This window comes from Haemorhous mexicanus, chromosome 6, assembly GCF_027477595.1.
Source record: "Haemorhous mexicanus isolate bHaeMex1 chromosome 6, bHaeMex1.pri, whole genome shotgun sequence".
Classification (NCBI taxonomy): domain Eukaryota; kingdom Metazoa; phylum Chordata; class Aves; order Passeriformes; family Fringillidae; genus Haemorhous; species Haemorhous mexicanus.
The window spans coordinates 26,922,381-26,936,518 of NC_082346.1; the positions used below are offsets into that span (position 1 = coordinate 26,922,381).

At 38.5% G+C, this 14,138-nt stretch overlaps 1 protein-coding gene across 10 annotated transcripts in view; it reads left to right on the top strand.

Moving 5' to 3' along the window:
- The window catches only part of PHF21A (PHD finger protein 21A), a 134,023-nt gene that overhangs the window by 108,872 nt on the left and 11,013 nt on the right, over positions 1-14,138 (top strand). For 7 of the 10 annotated variants that reach the window (XM_059849434.1, XM_059849440.1, XM_059849432.1 and 4 more), the window contains 8 exons: positions 242-538; positions 2,248-2,346; positions 3,430-3,481; positions 4,296-4,375; positions 4,820-4,880; positions 7,302-7,465; positions 11,968-12,123; positions 13,742-13,817. In XM_059849434.1, coding sequence (XP_059705417.1) covers positions 242-538; positions 2,248-2,346; positions 3,430-3,481; positions 4,296-4,375; positions 4,820-4,880; positions 7,302-7,465; positions 11,968-12,123; positions 13,742-13,817 — 985 coding nt within the window. Of the gene's footprint in view, positions 1-241; positions 539-2,247; positions 2,347-3,429; positions 3,482-4,295; positions 4,376-4,819; positions 4,881-7,211; positions 7,235-7,301; positions 7,466-11,967; positions 12,124-13,741; positions 13,818-14,138 lie in introns of all 10 variants that reach the window. The other 3 variants (XM_059849437.1, XM_059849438.1, XM_059849439.1) reach the window with 1 other exon arrangement.

Below are 14,138 nucleotides of genomic sequence, written 5' to 3' on the forward strand. Positions count from 1 at the left end.
ATGTAAGTAGGCTTGAAAATGTGGTGCTTTTTTCTCTTAACATGCTTGAAAATGTGGTGCTTTTTTCTCTTAACATACTTAGGACAGTATGCTAAAAATGACGTTATCTAAAAAAAAATCAAGCAGTCTCCTGCAGATTATACAGGATGAACTGCAAGACTTAGTGAAAAGTTGATTTGAAATACTGATATACAAATCTCTGGGGGGTTTTTTTTCTCTTTTTCTTATTTTGTTTTTGTAGGTTCGACCTAAACCAGTTGCCCAAAATAACATTCCTATTGCCCCTGCACCTCCTCCAATGCTTGCAGCTCCTCAGCTTATTCAGAGGCCTGTGATGTTGACAACAAAGTTCACACCCACCTCTTTACCCAACTCTCAGAACTCCATCCATCCAGTTCGTGTAGTTAATGGGCAAACAGCAACCATAGCCAAAACTTTCCCTATGGCACAGCTCACCAGCATCGTGATAGCAGCACCGGGCACCAGGCTTGCTGGGCCTCAGACTGTACAGATCAGCAAACCAAACATTGAAAAACAGGTACAGATAAAGTGTCTACTAATGCTAGGTGCTGGGTTTATTGCTTTACTCTGCAGGTTTGGAGAGGATGACAGCCAGGGAGAAGTTTTCAGTGGATACTGGAGATATTCATGTTCCAGTGGCAGTACAAATTATGGAATGACTTGCAGCTCTTGGGGTAGATGTTACCATTTCCTTTAATGTGGGCCATTGGCACCTTTTTCTCCTGCTTCAGTGTTTTTATGCTCCCTCTACTGTTTAAACGTCAGTAGTTCATGAGCAGGCTACATTGCAGGGTTTGACTAGTATCTTGAAGAACAAATACAAGCTGAAATCCATCTTCATATCAACCCTTTTGTTTTTCAAAGAGTGGTTATGTGAAAGGCAAAAATTGCACAAAATTGTAGGGATATTTAATCAGATAAATTTAGCCATTTCTTCCGTGATCCCTTGATCTTGCAATCTTGTGACTGGAGGTAAAATAGTCTCAGCTTCTGAAGTCTGATGGTTCCCTGTGTTTAAATCAAATTGAATGAGTGAAAAGGAGACCTTCAGAAGCAGAGAATTCTGTAGGTTTAAAGTCTCTCTCCAGAAAAGACTTTTGTATAATAAAAATTACTTATGTCAGTGTGGATTGCAACTGAGAGTCCTTGCCAGTCTGCTCAAGTAAAGCAATATTCTGATTCACTTTTAACTCTCTTGTATATTGCATGTTAGTAATAGTGTAACATTGTATACTATATTGCATACTATAACATAATATTTATGTAATTTATATAGATAATAGTAGTATATATGTCACTTATAACTCTTTCCTGGACTAATGTGCCTTGAAGTTGCCTTTCTCCTGCTTTTGAAATACTTATGGAGACTGTGAAAATCATGTGCATGAAAGTTGTGCTTATGCTCAGTTCTGCTTGTGAAGTCTCAAGAGTAGGTTCTTGCACACCTCAGGACTGTTGCAGAGGTTACTCAGCAATGTGTGTCCTTTCCATGTGAAGTTGCACTTCTACAAGATTTGATTTTTGATGCCTGTTCCTTTTGATGTCAGCAATATTCATTTGCTCTTTGAATAATTACTGGCAACTACAGAAAAATATTGAAGAATGGTGGTGGTTCAATAACACACAAAATTTTCTGTATAGTTTCTCCATATCATAAAGGGGAAAAGTTTGTCTGTAGCTCACCTTACTCAGTTTATAGCCTCAACATCCATGCTGTAGGCTGAGGAATGTCATGCAGAAGATTTATGACTTGAGAAAAGAAAAAGGCTTCAGAAACATCTGACATGGAGGAGTTCAGAGGAATAGTTTTTAAGCCATTCATAATTCTATAAAATACAAAGACTGAGGAGTGAGAAGTACAAAATGTATGTGCCATGCAGAGTGGTTTAAGTGGAAGTCTTGATGTGATGAGTTTTCTTGAAGCGTCTGTTATTCCCATACATTACAATGATTTCTGTAACAAAGTTAACTCTTAAAATCACTATTTTATCTTGTGTGGCTGTGTGGGGTAATGGATTGGTGACAAGGCTGTTTTGTTCTTTGTTAAATGAAAATACCTTACTTAACATTCCTCTCACATCAGATTCCTCAATTAAGTCTTTGTTAGTACAGTCAGCTTTAAACATTTTCTCTCCTGTATTTGCCAAAGTATTTGTTTTGCTTTAATAGTCAAAGTAAAAAAAGTAATTCTTGTCACTGAATGTGAGAAACACTGTTCTCTTGCAGGCTATTAAACCACATGTGGAAACAGAAGAGAAGCAAACAGAAAGTCGTACAGTTACTCCACCTGCTGCACCGAAGCCAAAACGAGAAGAAAATCCACAGGTATCAGAAAATACCCAGAGCTTTCTTTTAAGAAAAAAAAAAGGACACTGTCCTTCAGAAAATATTTTTTCCTTCTGTTCCCTCAAGACTTCTTAACTGTAACATTCCATACGTTCCTGTTGGACAGCAGTAGTTGATATGGCTACAGAGTAAAATATCTAAATAGATGTAGTGCATTGCATTTTTCAGTTCTGGAATGCATTTGGCTTCTAAGTCTTTTGTGAGTTAGGAGATCATTATTTCTCCATGATACTTCCTTTAAACAGGGGTTTAGACTACAGAGTTGATTTCCACTCCTTTGAGATTTTAGACTCTGGAGTTATTCTCAAAGCTGAAGAAATGTCTGTTTTCCTTTATAAAATATTTCTACTCTGGTGAGCAGGAAGGAAAGAGTCATGTATATCCACATTCTGCTTGTGTTTTAGCCCAGTTTAGTTTGGGGTGAAAGAGAGGACAGAATGGCTATTTCTTAAAGCCCTTCTGCCCATGAAGAACTTTGGAACTGATTACAGCTAAATGCTCTGCCATATTTATTTCCATAGATGGATTCAAATTGACTGCTTTGTGAGCTCTAACTGTTGTCAGTTAGACAACAACATTCTGATTTTTACATGTCTCTGCATTTCCTGCATTAAAATTAGAATCCTCTAAGAAACCCATAGCCCTTAGCAAATAGCAAGTCTAAGCTAGAGTTGGCTCCTTGTAGTTCACAATAGATGGAGAATGATCTTAAACTAGCAATATTTTTCTGGCAATTGAATTGTGTTGGTATCTTCTAATAGTCAGTTCAGCACTGGAATGGAAGTAAAGAAACTGTTCTCTTGTTCCCAGCTCTGCCAACTCTGTGGTTATGAGCAATGGATATTTCCCAGTATCTCAGGCTAGGTTCCCATCTAGAAAATGGGACCCATGTCTGTCCTTTTCCAAGAAGTTTGACATACATGAATGTAAAGTGATTTATAGAAGCAGAGTATCACTAAAAATTATTTTGGTGCTTAGTTACTGGTCAGCTACCTTTAAAGGGCCTAAATGAATCATTCCTACAGTTGCACTTTTCATGATCTTTTTTCTTCCCTCTCACAGAAACTTGCCTTCATGGTGTCTCTGGGACTAGTTACTCATGACCACCTGGAAGGTAGGAAAAATGTCTTAGGTTGGTTGTTCAGCTCCTGGTTTCATGGTCATTCTAAATTTGAATTAGGATTCCAAAACATTTCTTGTATTAAATGCAGTATTTTCTTGTACAATAGTACCTTTGGGATGTCTGTACTCTTGATCTTAGTTTGTTGTGCATATGTTTGTGTACTTCTTATGACATTGAAACAAAGCATAAAGTTATTTATGCAGTGGAGCAGAGGCTGGGAAGAAAGCGTGTGCTCTGATGGTAGAAATCTGTGGCAGTACCAATGCCCTCTGGACAACCCCTCTATCTGCAAAGATACACCATGGATAATTTTACTGTAACCTATGTCTAGATTTTTATTTTATTTTATGATTTAATGGGACTGTAATTTGTAATGAACAAGTTAATGGATTATAATTTGATTTATAATTTAAACTTCTAATCCTATACATTGAAAGACAGCCTATCATTTCAACCACCTGCATATTTCTATCCTGTATTTTTAAGTATCAGCAAGGTTATCAGAGGCATTTTTTAAAGATCCCAGTTATACTGACCGTGAGTTTTAAGTGCCTTAGTCATGGATTACTTGGTGAGAAGAAGGCAATGATTTCATTAGTTAATTGAGCACTGTATTTGTATTCCTTGTCAGCTGTTAGTTTTCAAACCTTCAGAAGTTAAAAGTATAACACAGTTGCCTATACCAGGCATGACTGATGTTCTGTAGAAATCTTTGCAGCTCTTCTCACATGCAAACCGAATTCTGTGGATTTTATATAATTTCTGATATCCATTGTTTTCTAACCTGAATGCTTTGTTTTACAAGAAATCCAAAGTAAGCGACAAGAGAGGAAAAGAAGAACAACAGCAAATCCAGTGTACAGTGGAGCCGTTTTTGAGCCTGAGGTATTAATTTTTTGCTGGGGGAAGCTGGTATTTTCATTCTGATCCTGAGTGTCTTTCTAACATCTTGCTACCTTGTAAGCTTTCTCAGTTCTAACTAGAAAGGCAAGCTATCATTTATAGTTCAAAAGGCCATTGCAATGACACAACGCTCAGATTTTTAAATAGTAAATACACTGGGGTGTTTCTAGTACTTGTATCTTTTTCTGCCTTCTCCTATATAAAGCTGGCATCAAATGGCAATGTGTGGTGGTCTGCTTGCATATCAGCCTGAAGCAGTTCAGACATCAGAAGCAGTGTAAAAAAGCTAACCTTTCTGAAGGTGTGCTTCAGAAAACACAAAAGCCAGTAATCTCACTTAGTACTTACTGTGCTGTTCCTCAGCTACTGCATATAGTTATTGCCAGAAATGTTCCCCAACAGAAATTGTTCCATTCTTCCCTGCAGCGCAAGAAGAGTACAGTGACGTACCTGAACAGCACAATGCACCCCGGGACACGTAAAAGAGGTGAGGTATACCCAGACCTGTCTCCCTGCCCAGTGCCTCTTCCTCCACATTGCTTTTGTAGTCCCCATGTCAATTTGAAGAGCAAAACAAGAAGGACTCTACAGTACTTCATTTGTCCAGTAAATTTCCATGGTAGGCAAAGACCATGACTTCTAGGGATTAGCATAGCAAGATCTATTAGGCAGTTCAATGTTTCATTTCTGTTTCACTCAGAAAAACCCAAACAAAACCCACCTAATTCACTGGATATTCACTAGAAATGTGAGATGTTTGAACATCATTTAGTTAGGAAGCTGCTGCAAAGATCTCCTTGTTAATGACTAGATTGTATTGTTACTGTCAAGAAGAAAGTGGTTGTGGGAAAAGCATCTGTGCCCTGAATAGGAGAGGAAACTTAGTGTGACAAAAGCCTTGTTTCCTACTGGGAATAGGGATGGGTCCTTCAAAAGAACTTGCCCTGGGTGAGAAAAGCTGTCATGCTCACACTAAGCACTTTAATTGCAACCAGAGTGCCACTTGTCCTAAATGAGAGATGGTCTTTCATATAGGCATGAAGTATTATTCAGAAGAAATCCTTCTGTAGAACACTTAGTTTATGGTGAAACAGGTGAAACAGAACAGTGTGGGAGAGAATGTGATGCCATTATTTGTGCATGGCATCGACCACACCTACGTGACAATGTTTACCTGATTTTTGATGATTTTCTGAAGTCCTTAAAGACTCATAATACCTTCTCTATCCTAGGTTTTCTGTCTAAAAAAGTAATGAATCAGATTTTTTAAAAATTAAACCAGTGTCTCACCTAGCACTGTCCAGTTCCATTATCTTTTGGGGGTTTTGGCTGCAAGATGAAATATTAATTTGACATATTCTGTTCTTGATCCATGTTTTCAGTCCAGCAGACTGAATGTGGCAAAGCTGACACTTCTGCAGCTATGCTGTTTTTAAATAAAATGTGTCTCTGCTGCTATCCCCTAAAAACATTAAATGTATTTTTTAAAATTATGTTATGTAGATTTTAAATAGAGAGTTTTTGCATTTACTCTGTGGATAAGTAAATGTTCCTTCTTCTAGTAATGATTTCTTAATTTTATTTTAGACCTTATAGTGAACAATTACTGTATCAATGAAAATGATTGCATGCATTTGTACTTTATACTCTCTTACCCTGTTTTTGCAACTGACTATTATATTTTCTATTTTTTTATCACACCCTATTGTGAGTGAGCCTTTATGTTGCATCATCACCAAATTAGTAGCACGTGTTTTCAATTGACAAAAGATTGGGAAGCATACATTTGTTTTGTAATTTAATACAGCAATATATTGAGTGAAAAGCTTTTGTAAGCATTTGCCCTTGAGAGCTTTAGTTTAATTATAGATGGTGCTGAGCATGTCAGAAATTTCACCCGTGGACATCACTAGCAGAAATCCATTTCCAAGGACATACTTAGTTCTGGAACATATCCAGACCTTAAATGCAAGGTTTAGCATGTTAATAGGTATAGACTGACAATCTGTAAACATAAGATCTGAGGAATATTCCTAGATCCTAGCTCCTTTATGTTTACATATCTATAAATTACCTGAGAGAAGGAAGGCAGAAATGATGGTTGCATACTGGGTTTTTTGCTGTCCTGCTTTGCATTCGTAATTTTATAAGAGTTGTTATGAAGACATTTTGCACATCTGCTAATCTAAAGGAGTATCTACGAATTGTGCATAATCAAACACACTTGGCTGAGAAAGTCTAAGAGAGAACACAGAATTTGGAGTGGGTTACAGTAGAAGACCAGTGATAGGTTAAATCTGTTAGCAGTTATGGGTCAGAAAACAAGACCTGTTCTTAGGTAGCCTAATTTTAAAAATGTGCTGGTAGGGTAGAAAGTGCTGATCTGTGAACTGACAGGTTTAAAAAATGGGGATGAAAAGTAGGGGAGTGGTGAGTGCTGGCCTCTGATAAAGGACTTAACCTCTGTGTAGATTTATGCTGACACTTAGGGAGGTGTGGGATAACAGCAGAAAGGATTTAATAGTAGTTATTGTAGCTTCTGTGGAACTTTGAAGCCAACATTTTTCCCCTAAAAACTGAATAGCCTCATTTTTAGGTGGAGCAATTGTCCCCATGCTGCTTTTGTGGGAATGATTCTTTGACCCTCTACAGAGCTTATTTCTATTTCCTTCTGAAATACATCTTTTAAATGTTCTTTCCTTGCAAAATTCTACTTAAATATGTCTAAAAAATGTTTAAATCTTTGCTTCTGTCCTTCCACTTGTGACTTTTATATTAACTTCCTCTCTGTGCTACATCATTTCCTTTTTCACGCTAGCCAATGAGGACCACTGGCCAAAGGTATGTAAGATCATTTTTCCTTTCTTTTTTTTTTGTTTTGTTTGTGTTCCCTGTTGTTAATATGTAGGTCGTCCACCTAAATACAACACGGTGTTGGGGTTCGGGGCTTTGACCCCCACGTCCCCTCTCTCCAGTTATCCTGACTCCCCTGAAAATGAAAAGACAGAGACCACATTTACTTTTCCCGCAGCTGTTCAGCCTGTGTCCCTGCCTAGCCCCAGCTCCACAGACGTAAGTAACTCTTGGGAAGGGGGTGACTTTTAGAAAGTTACTCAAAACAGGCACAAGGAAAATCATTGCAGGTTTTGTTTCTTTAATCTCACTCATCGTTTGTCCTGATTCAGTGCAGTGAAACAGTCCAGCATTTTTTTAACACCCATCCTTTTTTCCTCCTGCACCTGTGTTGTTATCCTGTAGAGATTTTATTTATAACTCCTGCAGTGGATTGAAACATTGGGAGGCACCAGGCATGCTAGATAAGCTCATTTCCTTTGTGTAGTTTCTGAGATCTTGTCTGACTGAATTGAATCTGTCATCCATGGAAAAGGGCCAGGCGGTGTGTGGGGTGGGTGGGGAAGAGGAGAATGAAAATTATTAGTTACAAGCCATAATAACAAAAAGTTGTGTTTCTATAATGAGAGAAAGATGGAAACTGCTTCATCGTGCAGAACAGCCAGGAGCAGCACTGATTTGGCAGAAAGTGTGTAGGGACTTTTCAGTGGGGGTAAAACAGTCCTCAGGAGCTGGAATGTACTTTCATTTAAGAGATTAAGAATCAAAAGGTGCTTGGTTATTTCTTCATACTGGTGCTATACTCTCCTTCTGCAGTTCTTCTTTTAGACAGTCACATATACTTGAGGCCCATCTGTCTGAAATGGCCTTTAAGGAAAAGCTGGGTTGTTCTATTTTCATCTGTATAGTTGCACCATTGTAAGAACGTGGATTGAGAGACTAACTCTACTGACCACGTAGAACAGGGAATAGAGGCCAGTTCCTTGCCTCTGAACTGTACTTGTTCTGCTGAGGAAACAGGAATTGGAGCAGTGCAAGTGAAGCACTGAAGTAAATAGATGCAATTCTGATACCCAGGGAATACGCATGTGGAATTACAAGGTTCTCTTTTATATAGTCATTTTTTAGAGCAGGATAGCACATGACTGCAAAAACCCTTTCCTGACAGCCAAATAAATGGAACTGTGGAATAGCCCCTCATGGATACGATGGGACAGTTCCATCTCTGGGGACTTTTAAAAATAAGAAGTACAGATGACTTGCAAATGTGCTGAAGAGCACATAGTTTACATTGGCCCCAAGAGAAGGACTGGATAATGTGGTGGGGGTCTTTTCCATCTCTCATGTGTGTGTATACTGCTCAGTCTTTTCCTACTGTGTAAGAGCTCTCAAAAGAGTATGATGAGTTGTTGCCCTCTTTTCTGCAGTGCCTATGAAAATTGCAAATCAGGCTAAGCACTTGGCATGAGGCACAGTGGACCAGAACAGCCTTCTTTAATTTCTTCTGAAATGTTATTCTCTGAATGACAGGGAGAAATTTTGAAGGGAGGATGAAGCAGAAACTTTAAATGGGATTGGTGATAAGGATGGAGGGGTAGAAAGTAGGTCTAGAACCTGGGAAAAGGAAAGAAATAATGCAGTTGGCAGGATTGAGCAAAACCTCTTTTTTTTCCCCTCTCCCTTTTTTTTTTCCTCCTTTTCCAATTTGGCAGTTGTCTTGCCAAATGGTTATGTGAGCCACTTACTAGGCACTTGGTTTTGTGCTGTTCTCATTCATGCAGTAGTGGCATATTCACTTGGACGATAGCAATTGCCTTTGAAGGTCAATTACTCAGCAATAAAAATTGTACAAAAACCTGTTTTAGTGATGATTCAAGTATTTGATCACAAAATGCCTTCTTATTACTGAACACTTGTATCAAAACAGTGTTTCAATTGAGAGGAGCCTTGTAGAATGTTCAGATTGCAAAGTCAAGCCCATAAAAGTTAGAATATGCCAGAATTAGTATTGCTTCTGATAATTTAATTCACTTCCATCATACACTATGATCATCTTTATTTATATGATCATGAACAATTCCTGTTGCAGAATATTTAGTTTTCCCATGTTATTCCAGTGAAATGTACATATAAGTATAGGTATTACAAACTCAAGCACACAGCTGCTTTTGTTACTGTATTATTTGGTTCAGTTGCCTAAAGCCAGGCCCCGCTGCTCTAGACACTTCATCAAAATAAATAAAACTGTTAGCTGTCCAGAAAGCTTACATTTATTTTCCCTTGTGGGACCCTTCCCTGGTCCCTTGTGAAGAGGAAGTAGAGTAGAAAGTGACATTAAATCACCTTTTATGGTATCTGTTCTGAAATTATTCTTTGGTCACTCCAGGCTATAGCATGTCTGAGCAGCCTCAATGAGCTCTGCCCTAGCCTAAGGTGGCTGGCTGTAGCCTACACAAAGCTGCTTCAGAAGCTGAGATTAGTGGGTGCATGTCAACACCACCCCCCCTTCATGAATATATTTATTAACTGCCCATAAAACCTGGGGCAATTCTTTGGAATCAAACACTGGCTGGGATTTTGGTAAGGACAATTGTTAACTCTGAGGAATTGCCCTGAATTTTGCATTACCAAAAATAGGACTATGAATTCTGTGTATGTGTGTTGGCATCTCTGTGCATTCAGCTGCACTGTGCACTGGTCACCTGTATCACTACAGGTTTTGCAGCACTCAGTTGAATTTGGGACATTCTGGGTCTAAATTTCTAAATGTCTCCCCTTAAGAAGAAACTGCATATGTGTCTCTTTTGTAGGGCACTTTCTGTAGGATATGAGACATAACAGGTTTGGTTTTCAGCACACCAATATTTTGCACTTTGTTACCAAGAGCCATTGTGTAGTCTGTGGCAACTAATGCATCTTAAGATACATAATTCTCTAGAACAGAAATTTTTTTCTAAAATGAGAGATTCCCCTCTTAAACTTCTCCTTATCTTGAAGAGGATTTTATTTTAGCTTATATGATATCTCTGAAAGTCCTGCTGCCTTTTCCTTGTACTCAGAGAATGCATGATAGAGGGAAAGAAGTTCTTCCCAGCCTGGTTGCAAAACATCACTTCACAAGAAGTATGAAATGTCACTCATTTAGATCTTCGCTTAACACTAAGGAGCACTTTGGTGTTAAAGGTGAAGTAATACCATAACTCAGCTCTCAACTGTCCCTGGGAATTACAGGTCCAAAACATGGCGCTGAAAATTCACTGAAGATTGATCCTTTTCAAAACATGAAATCAGTGTTAACTTTGGGAATTTAGAAGAGCTTTCCCTTTGAAGAAGGGCCTCATCAGCAATAGAGCTGGAAAGTAGAAACCTGAGCAGATTGCTCATGTGTCATTCTTCTTACATGTGTATTATGTCATCCATAGTGGAGATTACTGTAATTTTTCTTGTCTGGCACCTTAATGTGTGAGTGCATGGCCAAATCTGCTATCCCTCCAAATTGATAGAAATTGTTTGCACGTGTGAAGAGATGATCTGTGCCAAAATGAAACCTTACATAGGCTGGTATTTCATACAGGTGAGTGTGTACCCACAGTTCTGCTCCACACACACATCTTATGATTGCAGTCTTGCAGATCTGGGTGTGTGTGAAACTTCGATGTAAGTCAGTGACAGGGTGCACTTCAGACACCAGATGGGGCCTCGAACATGTGGAGTTGCCAGCACGGCCTGGTGGTCAGAGGAGAGGGTGGGGTGCCCCTTGCTTCCTCTAGGAACACTGAGCCACCTTTCTATCATGCTTCTTCATTCAAATATCTGAAAATCGAATCAGAACAGAAGGAGAGACAGAGAGAGAAGAAGAAACAAAAATCAGACCTGCCTTTTTGGGATGTTAATGGCTGTAGAAAAGAACTCTCTCTGATGGAAATGCAATAGTAACTAAACCTAGTTGTTTTAAAAGGCACAGCTTGTCATTTTTTCAATTCTTTCTTTTAAAAAAAGTGTTAGAAAATCTCTCTTGGTACTCCTTCATCCTAGCTCTCAGTCTATGTTAGTGATGGAACAATCCACTCTCTGTAGAGAATGAGAAAGTTTTGAGTCACAGCTGTTTTGGTGCAACTTGAGGAAGCCTAACTGAAGTAAAAAGAATTGTCTCAGAACATAATTCATTCTATTCTTTTTCATTTAGAAGCACAACACCTTTTCCTTACAGTTTCATTTTTAAAGGTGACCTAAATATTTAACAGTGTTCTTTTAAGTCACTCAGTTGGGGTTTCTTACATACTATTACTTGCAAGAGACAGCCTAATCAGCATTCTGGGAGTGGAGTTGGGCTTACATCCAAAAATCAGGAGGGTTAAGAAAGTGGGTAGCTCATCACTTCAGGCAAATAAAAAGATCAGGGTAAAGAGGGAATCTTAAAGAAGAAAGGCTATGGGGTAGCAGTAGTTAAGAGAAGCTATAGTAATAAGTGTTTGCTGTACCATTTTGTCTTGGGAGGACAGAGGTCAGTGTTTGGGAGGACAGATGTCAGTGTTTCTGACATCTGGCATGGTTTTCCTGTTTCACAGTCTAAAAAGGGCTTGACTTTTTGGAATCACCTTAAAAATTGTTGGTGCTGTAAACCTTGAATTCAACTAAGATGTAGATATCAAAGGTCAAAGTTCACTTTTTGCCTTCTCTCTTGCTTTCTCTCACCCAAACCTTTCCCCTCAATTTTGTAGGGTGATATCCATGAGGATTTTTGCAGCGTTTGCAGAAAAAGTGGGCAGTTGCTGATGTGTGACACTTGTTCACGTGTTTATCACCTGGATTGTCTGGACCCGCCTCTGAAAACCATTCCTAAGGGCATGTGGATCTGTCCCAAATGTCAAGACCAGGTATTGTTTGACAGACAAGGAGTTCTGTCCAATGCATGTGAAGATTTTTTGGTGTTAAAGAAAATAACCAGATTGCATGGGTTACTTAGACCAAGACAGCCTGACACTGAACAAATCTATTTCATGTGCAATAAGGCTTGTGTGAATTTCATTGAATTATTACCTCTGTTGGAATGTATGCTGATACAAAACTGTCAGGTCTTGCTTCTGAATTCAGAGTCTTTATTTGTTACCCTTATGTTTTTACTCTTTTTCTGGATCAAAGTATGCAGACTTTTGGGAAAGATTATCTACCACCCATAGAAATTCTGCTGTTCATTTTAAGCTCATTGTTTTTTCAAAAGTTCTGGACAGATAAATAAAACATTTGCACAAGCCCTCCTCAATAGATAGAGCAAATATAAGCCCCTGCTTGCTTATATAAATCAAACATTAGAAGGTCTGATCACTGTCTTCAGTGATCTCTTTAATAATATCATCCAACATCAGTATAATGAGTATAGGTGAACAGTTTCCTTCTAGATCACTCTCTGAAAATGTACAGTTGAAGTGAGCAGGTTATATTTTAATATTTTGTTTATAATTGCATTGAGATTGCATACAAGTTGAAGAAGTAAACTGTTGTATTCCTAACCCTTCCATGGAGCTCTAGGAGTTGCAAAGGGTTGCTGATAATGGGCAGTCTGAAACTGTGTGCTGTCTAACACAGCTCGTTACTTGGTCAGCCACGTGGCCTTTGGTGTGCCAGGGGTAGCATGAGAAAACAGCCTGACCTATGATGTGCTGCTCAGAAGAATGAAAATGCAAAACTCAAGTGACGTGGTCAGTAGCTGCCAGAGAGAGGAGGGAGTATTTGACTTGGGTACTCCTGCTCTTGCCCACTCTTACCTATCCGTCCTCTTCATGTTTCTGTGGTGGCTTCCAACAAAATTAAGGAGGAAATCTGAGTAACTTCACTGTAAACTGACCAAGTGCTCTGTCTTCTGAGACACCACTCTGATCACGTACTAAAAATATGTGTCTTTCCTCTTAAAGTTTGTTAGGAAGCAAAATGTAGGAAGGATCTGACAGACATAAATGGTGCTTACCCTTATGAAGAGAGTTTGACAAGTCTATTAAGATGATTCTGATAAGAAGGGGTGATGGGACAGTTTCATGTTTTTCTAGCCAGAAATGTGATATTTGAATGTAGGGTGCAGAGACTAGGCTGCAGCATGGAAACTTCTTTCCCAGAAGAACTAAGATCAGCAATTTAACTGAACCATGAAGTAATGTTTATGTCTCCTGGCAAGTTTTGAGTTCAGATATACTATCCTTTCATTCCCCTTTTAAGTTGTTCAGTATCATTAGCAGACTTTATTTGTGGCTATGGAGGGAATTTAGGAAAATGCTGACATTTGTAAGAAATAGGCTTGCTTTGTGAGAGCCACAATACAGTTGTGAATAATTCCCTCTGTTAAATCTCAGATCAGGTCTGTAATGCTTCTTGTTAACAGGGCTGAGGCTAATGATAGCCATGAAAGAAAATCCTCAATCTTTCCCTCTTTCTCTCTCTCTTTTTTGCTTTCTCTGAGGTAGGTTTTTTACCAGCTAAATCTCTATGAAAATTTTCTTTCAGATGCTAAAGAAGGAGGAAGCAATCCCATGGCCAGGAACTTTAGCAATTGTTCATTCATATATTGCATATAAAGCAGGTAAGAAAATGATGAACACTTTTCTTTTGCTTTTAATAAAGGAAGATGTTATTTTTGGAATGGGATAGAATGGTACTTCCTTTACAAAAGGAAATTTTGTCATACAAAAGGAAATAACCTTGATCACTAGTGAAGTAAAAATAGCAGTCTAAATATTTCTTAAGCCTGTCATGCTCATGTATGTAGGTAAAATTTTGGGAGTGATTCAGTGCACAAGTTGTTAAGCATTGGTTTAAACACAATTCCCCTCTTTACATGAAGCAGTTTAGACCCTCTATCCACTATTGTAAGAGAAATGTTTAAAATATTCTGTTTAATACT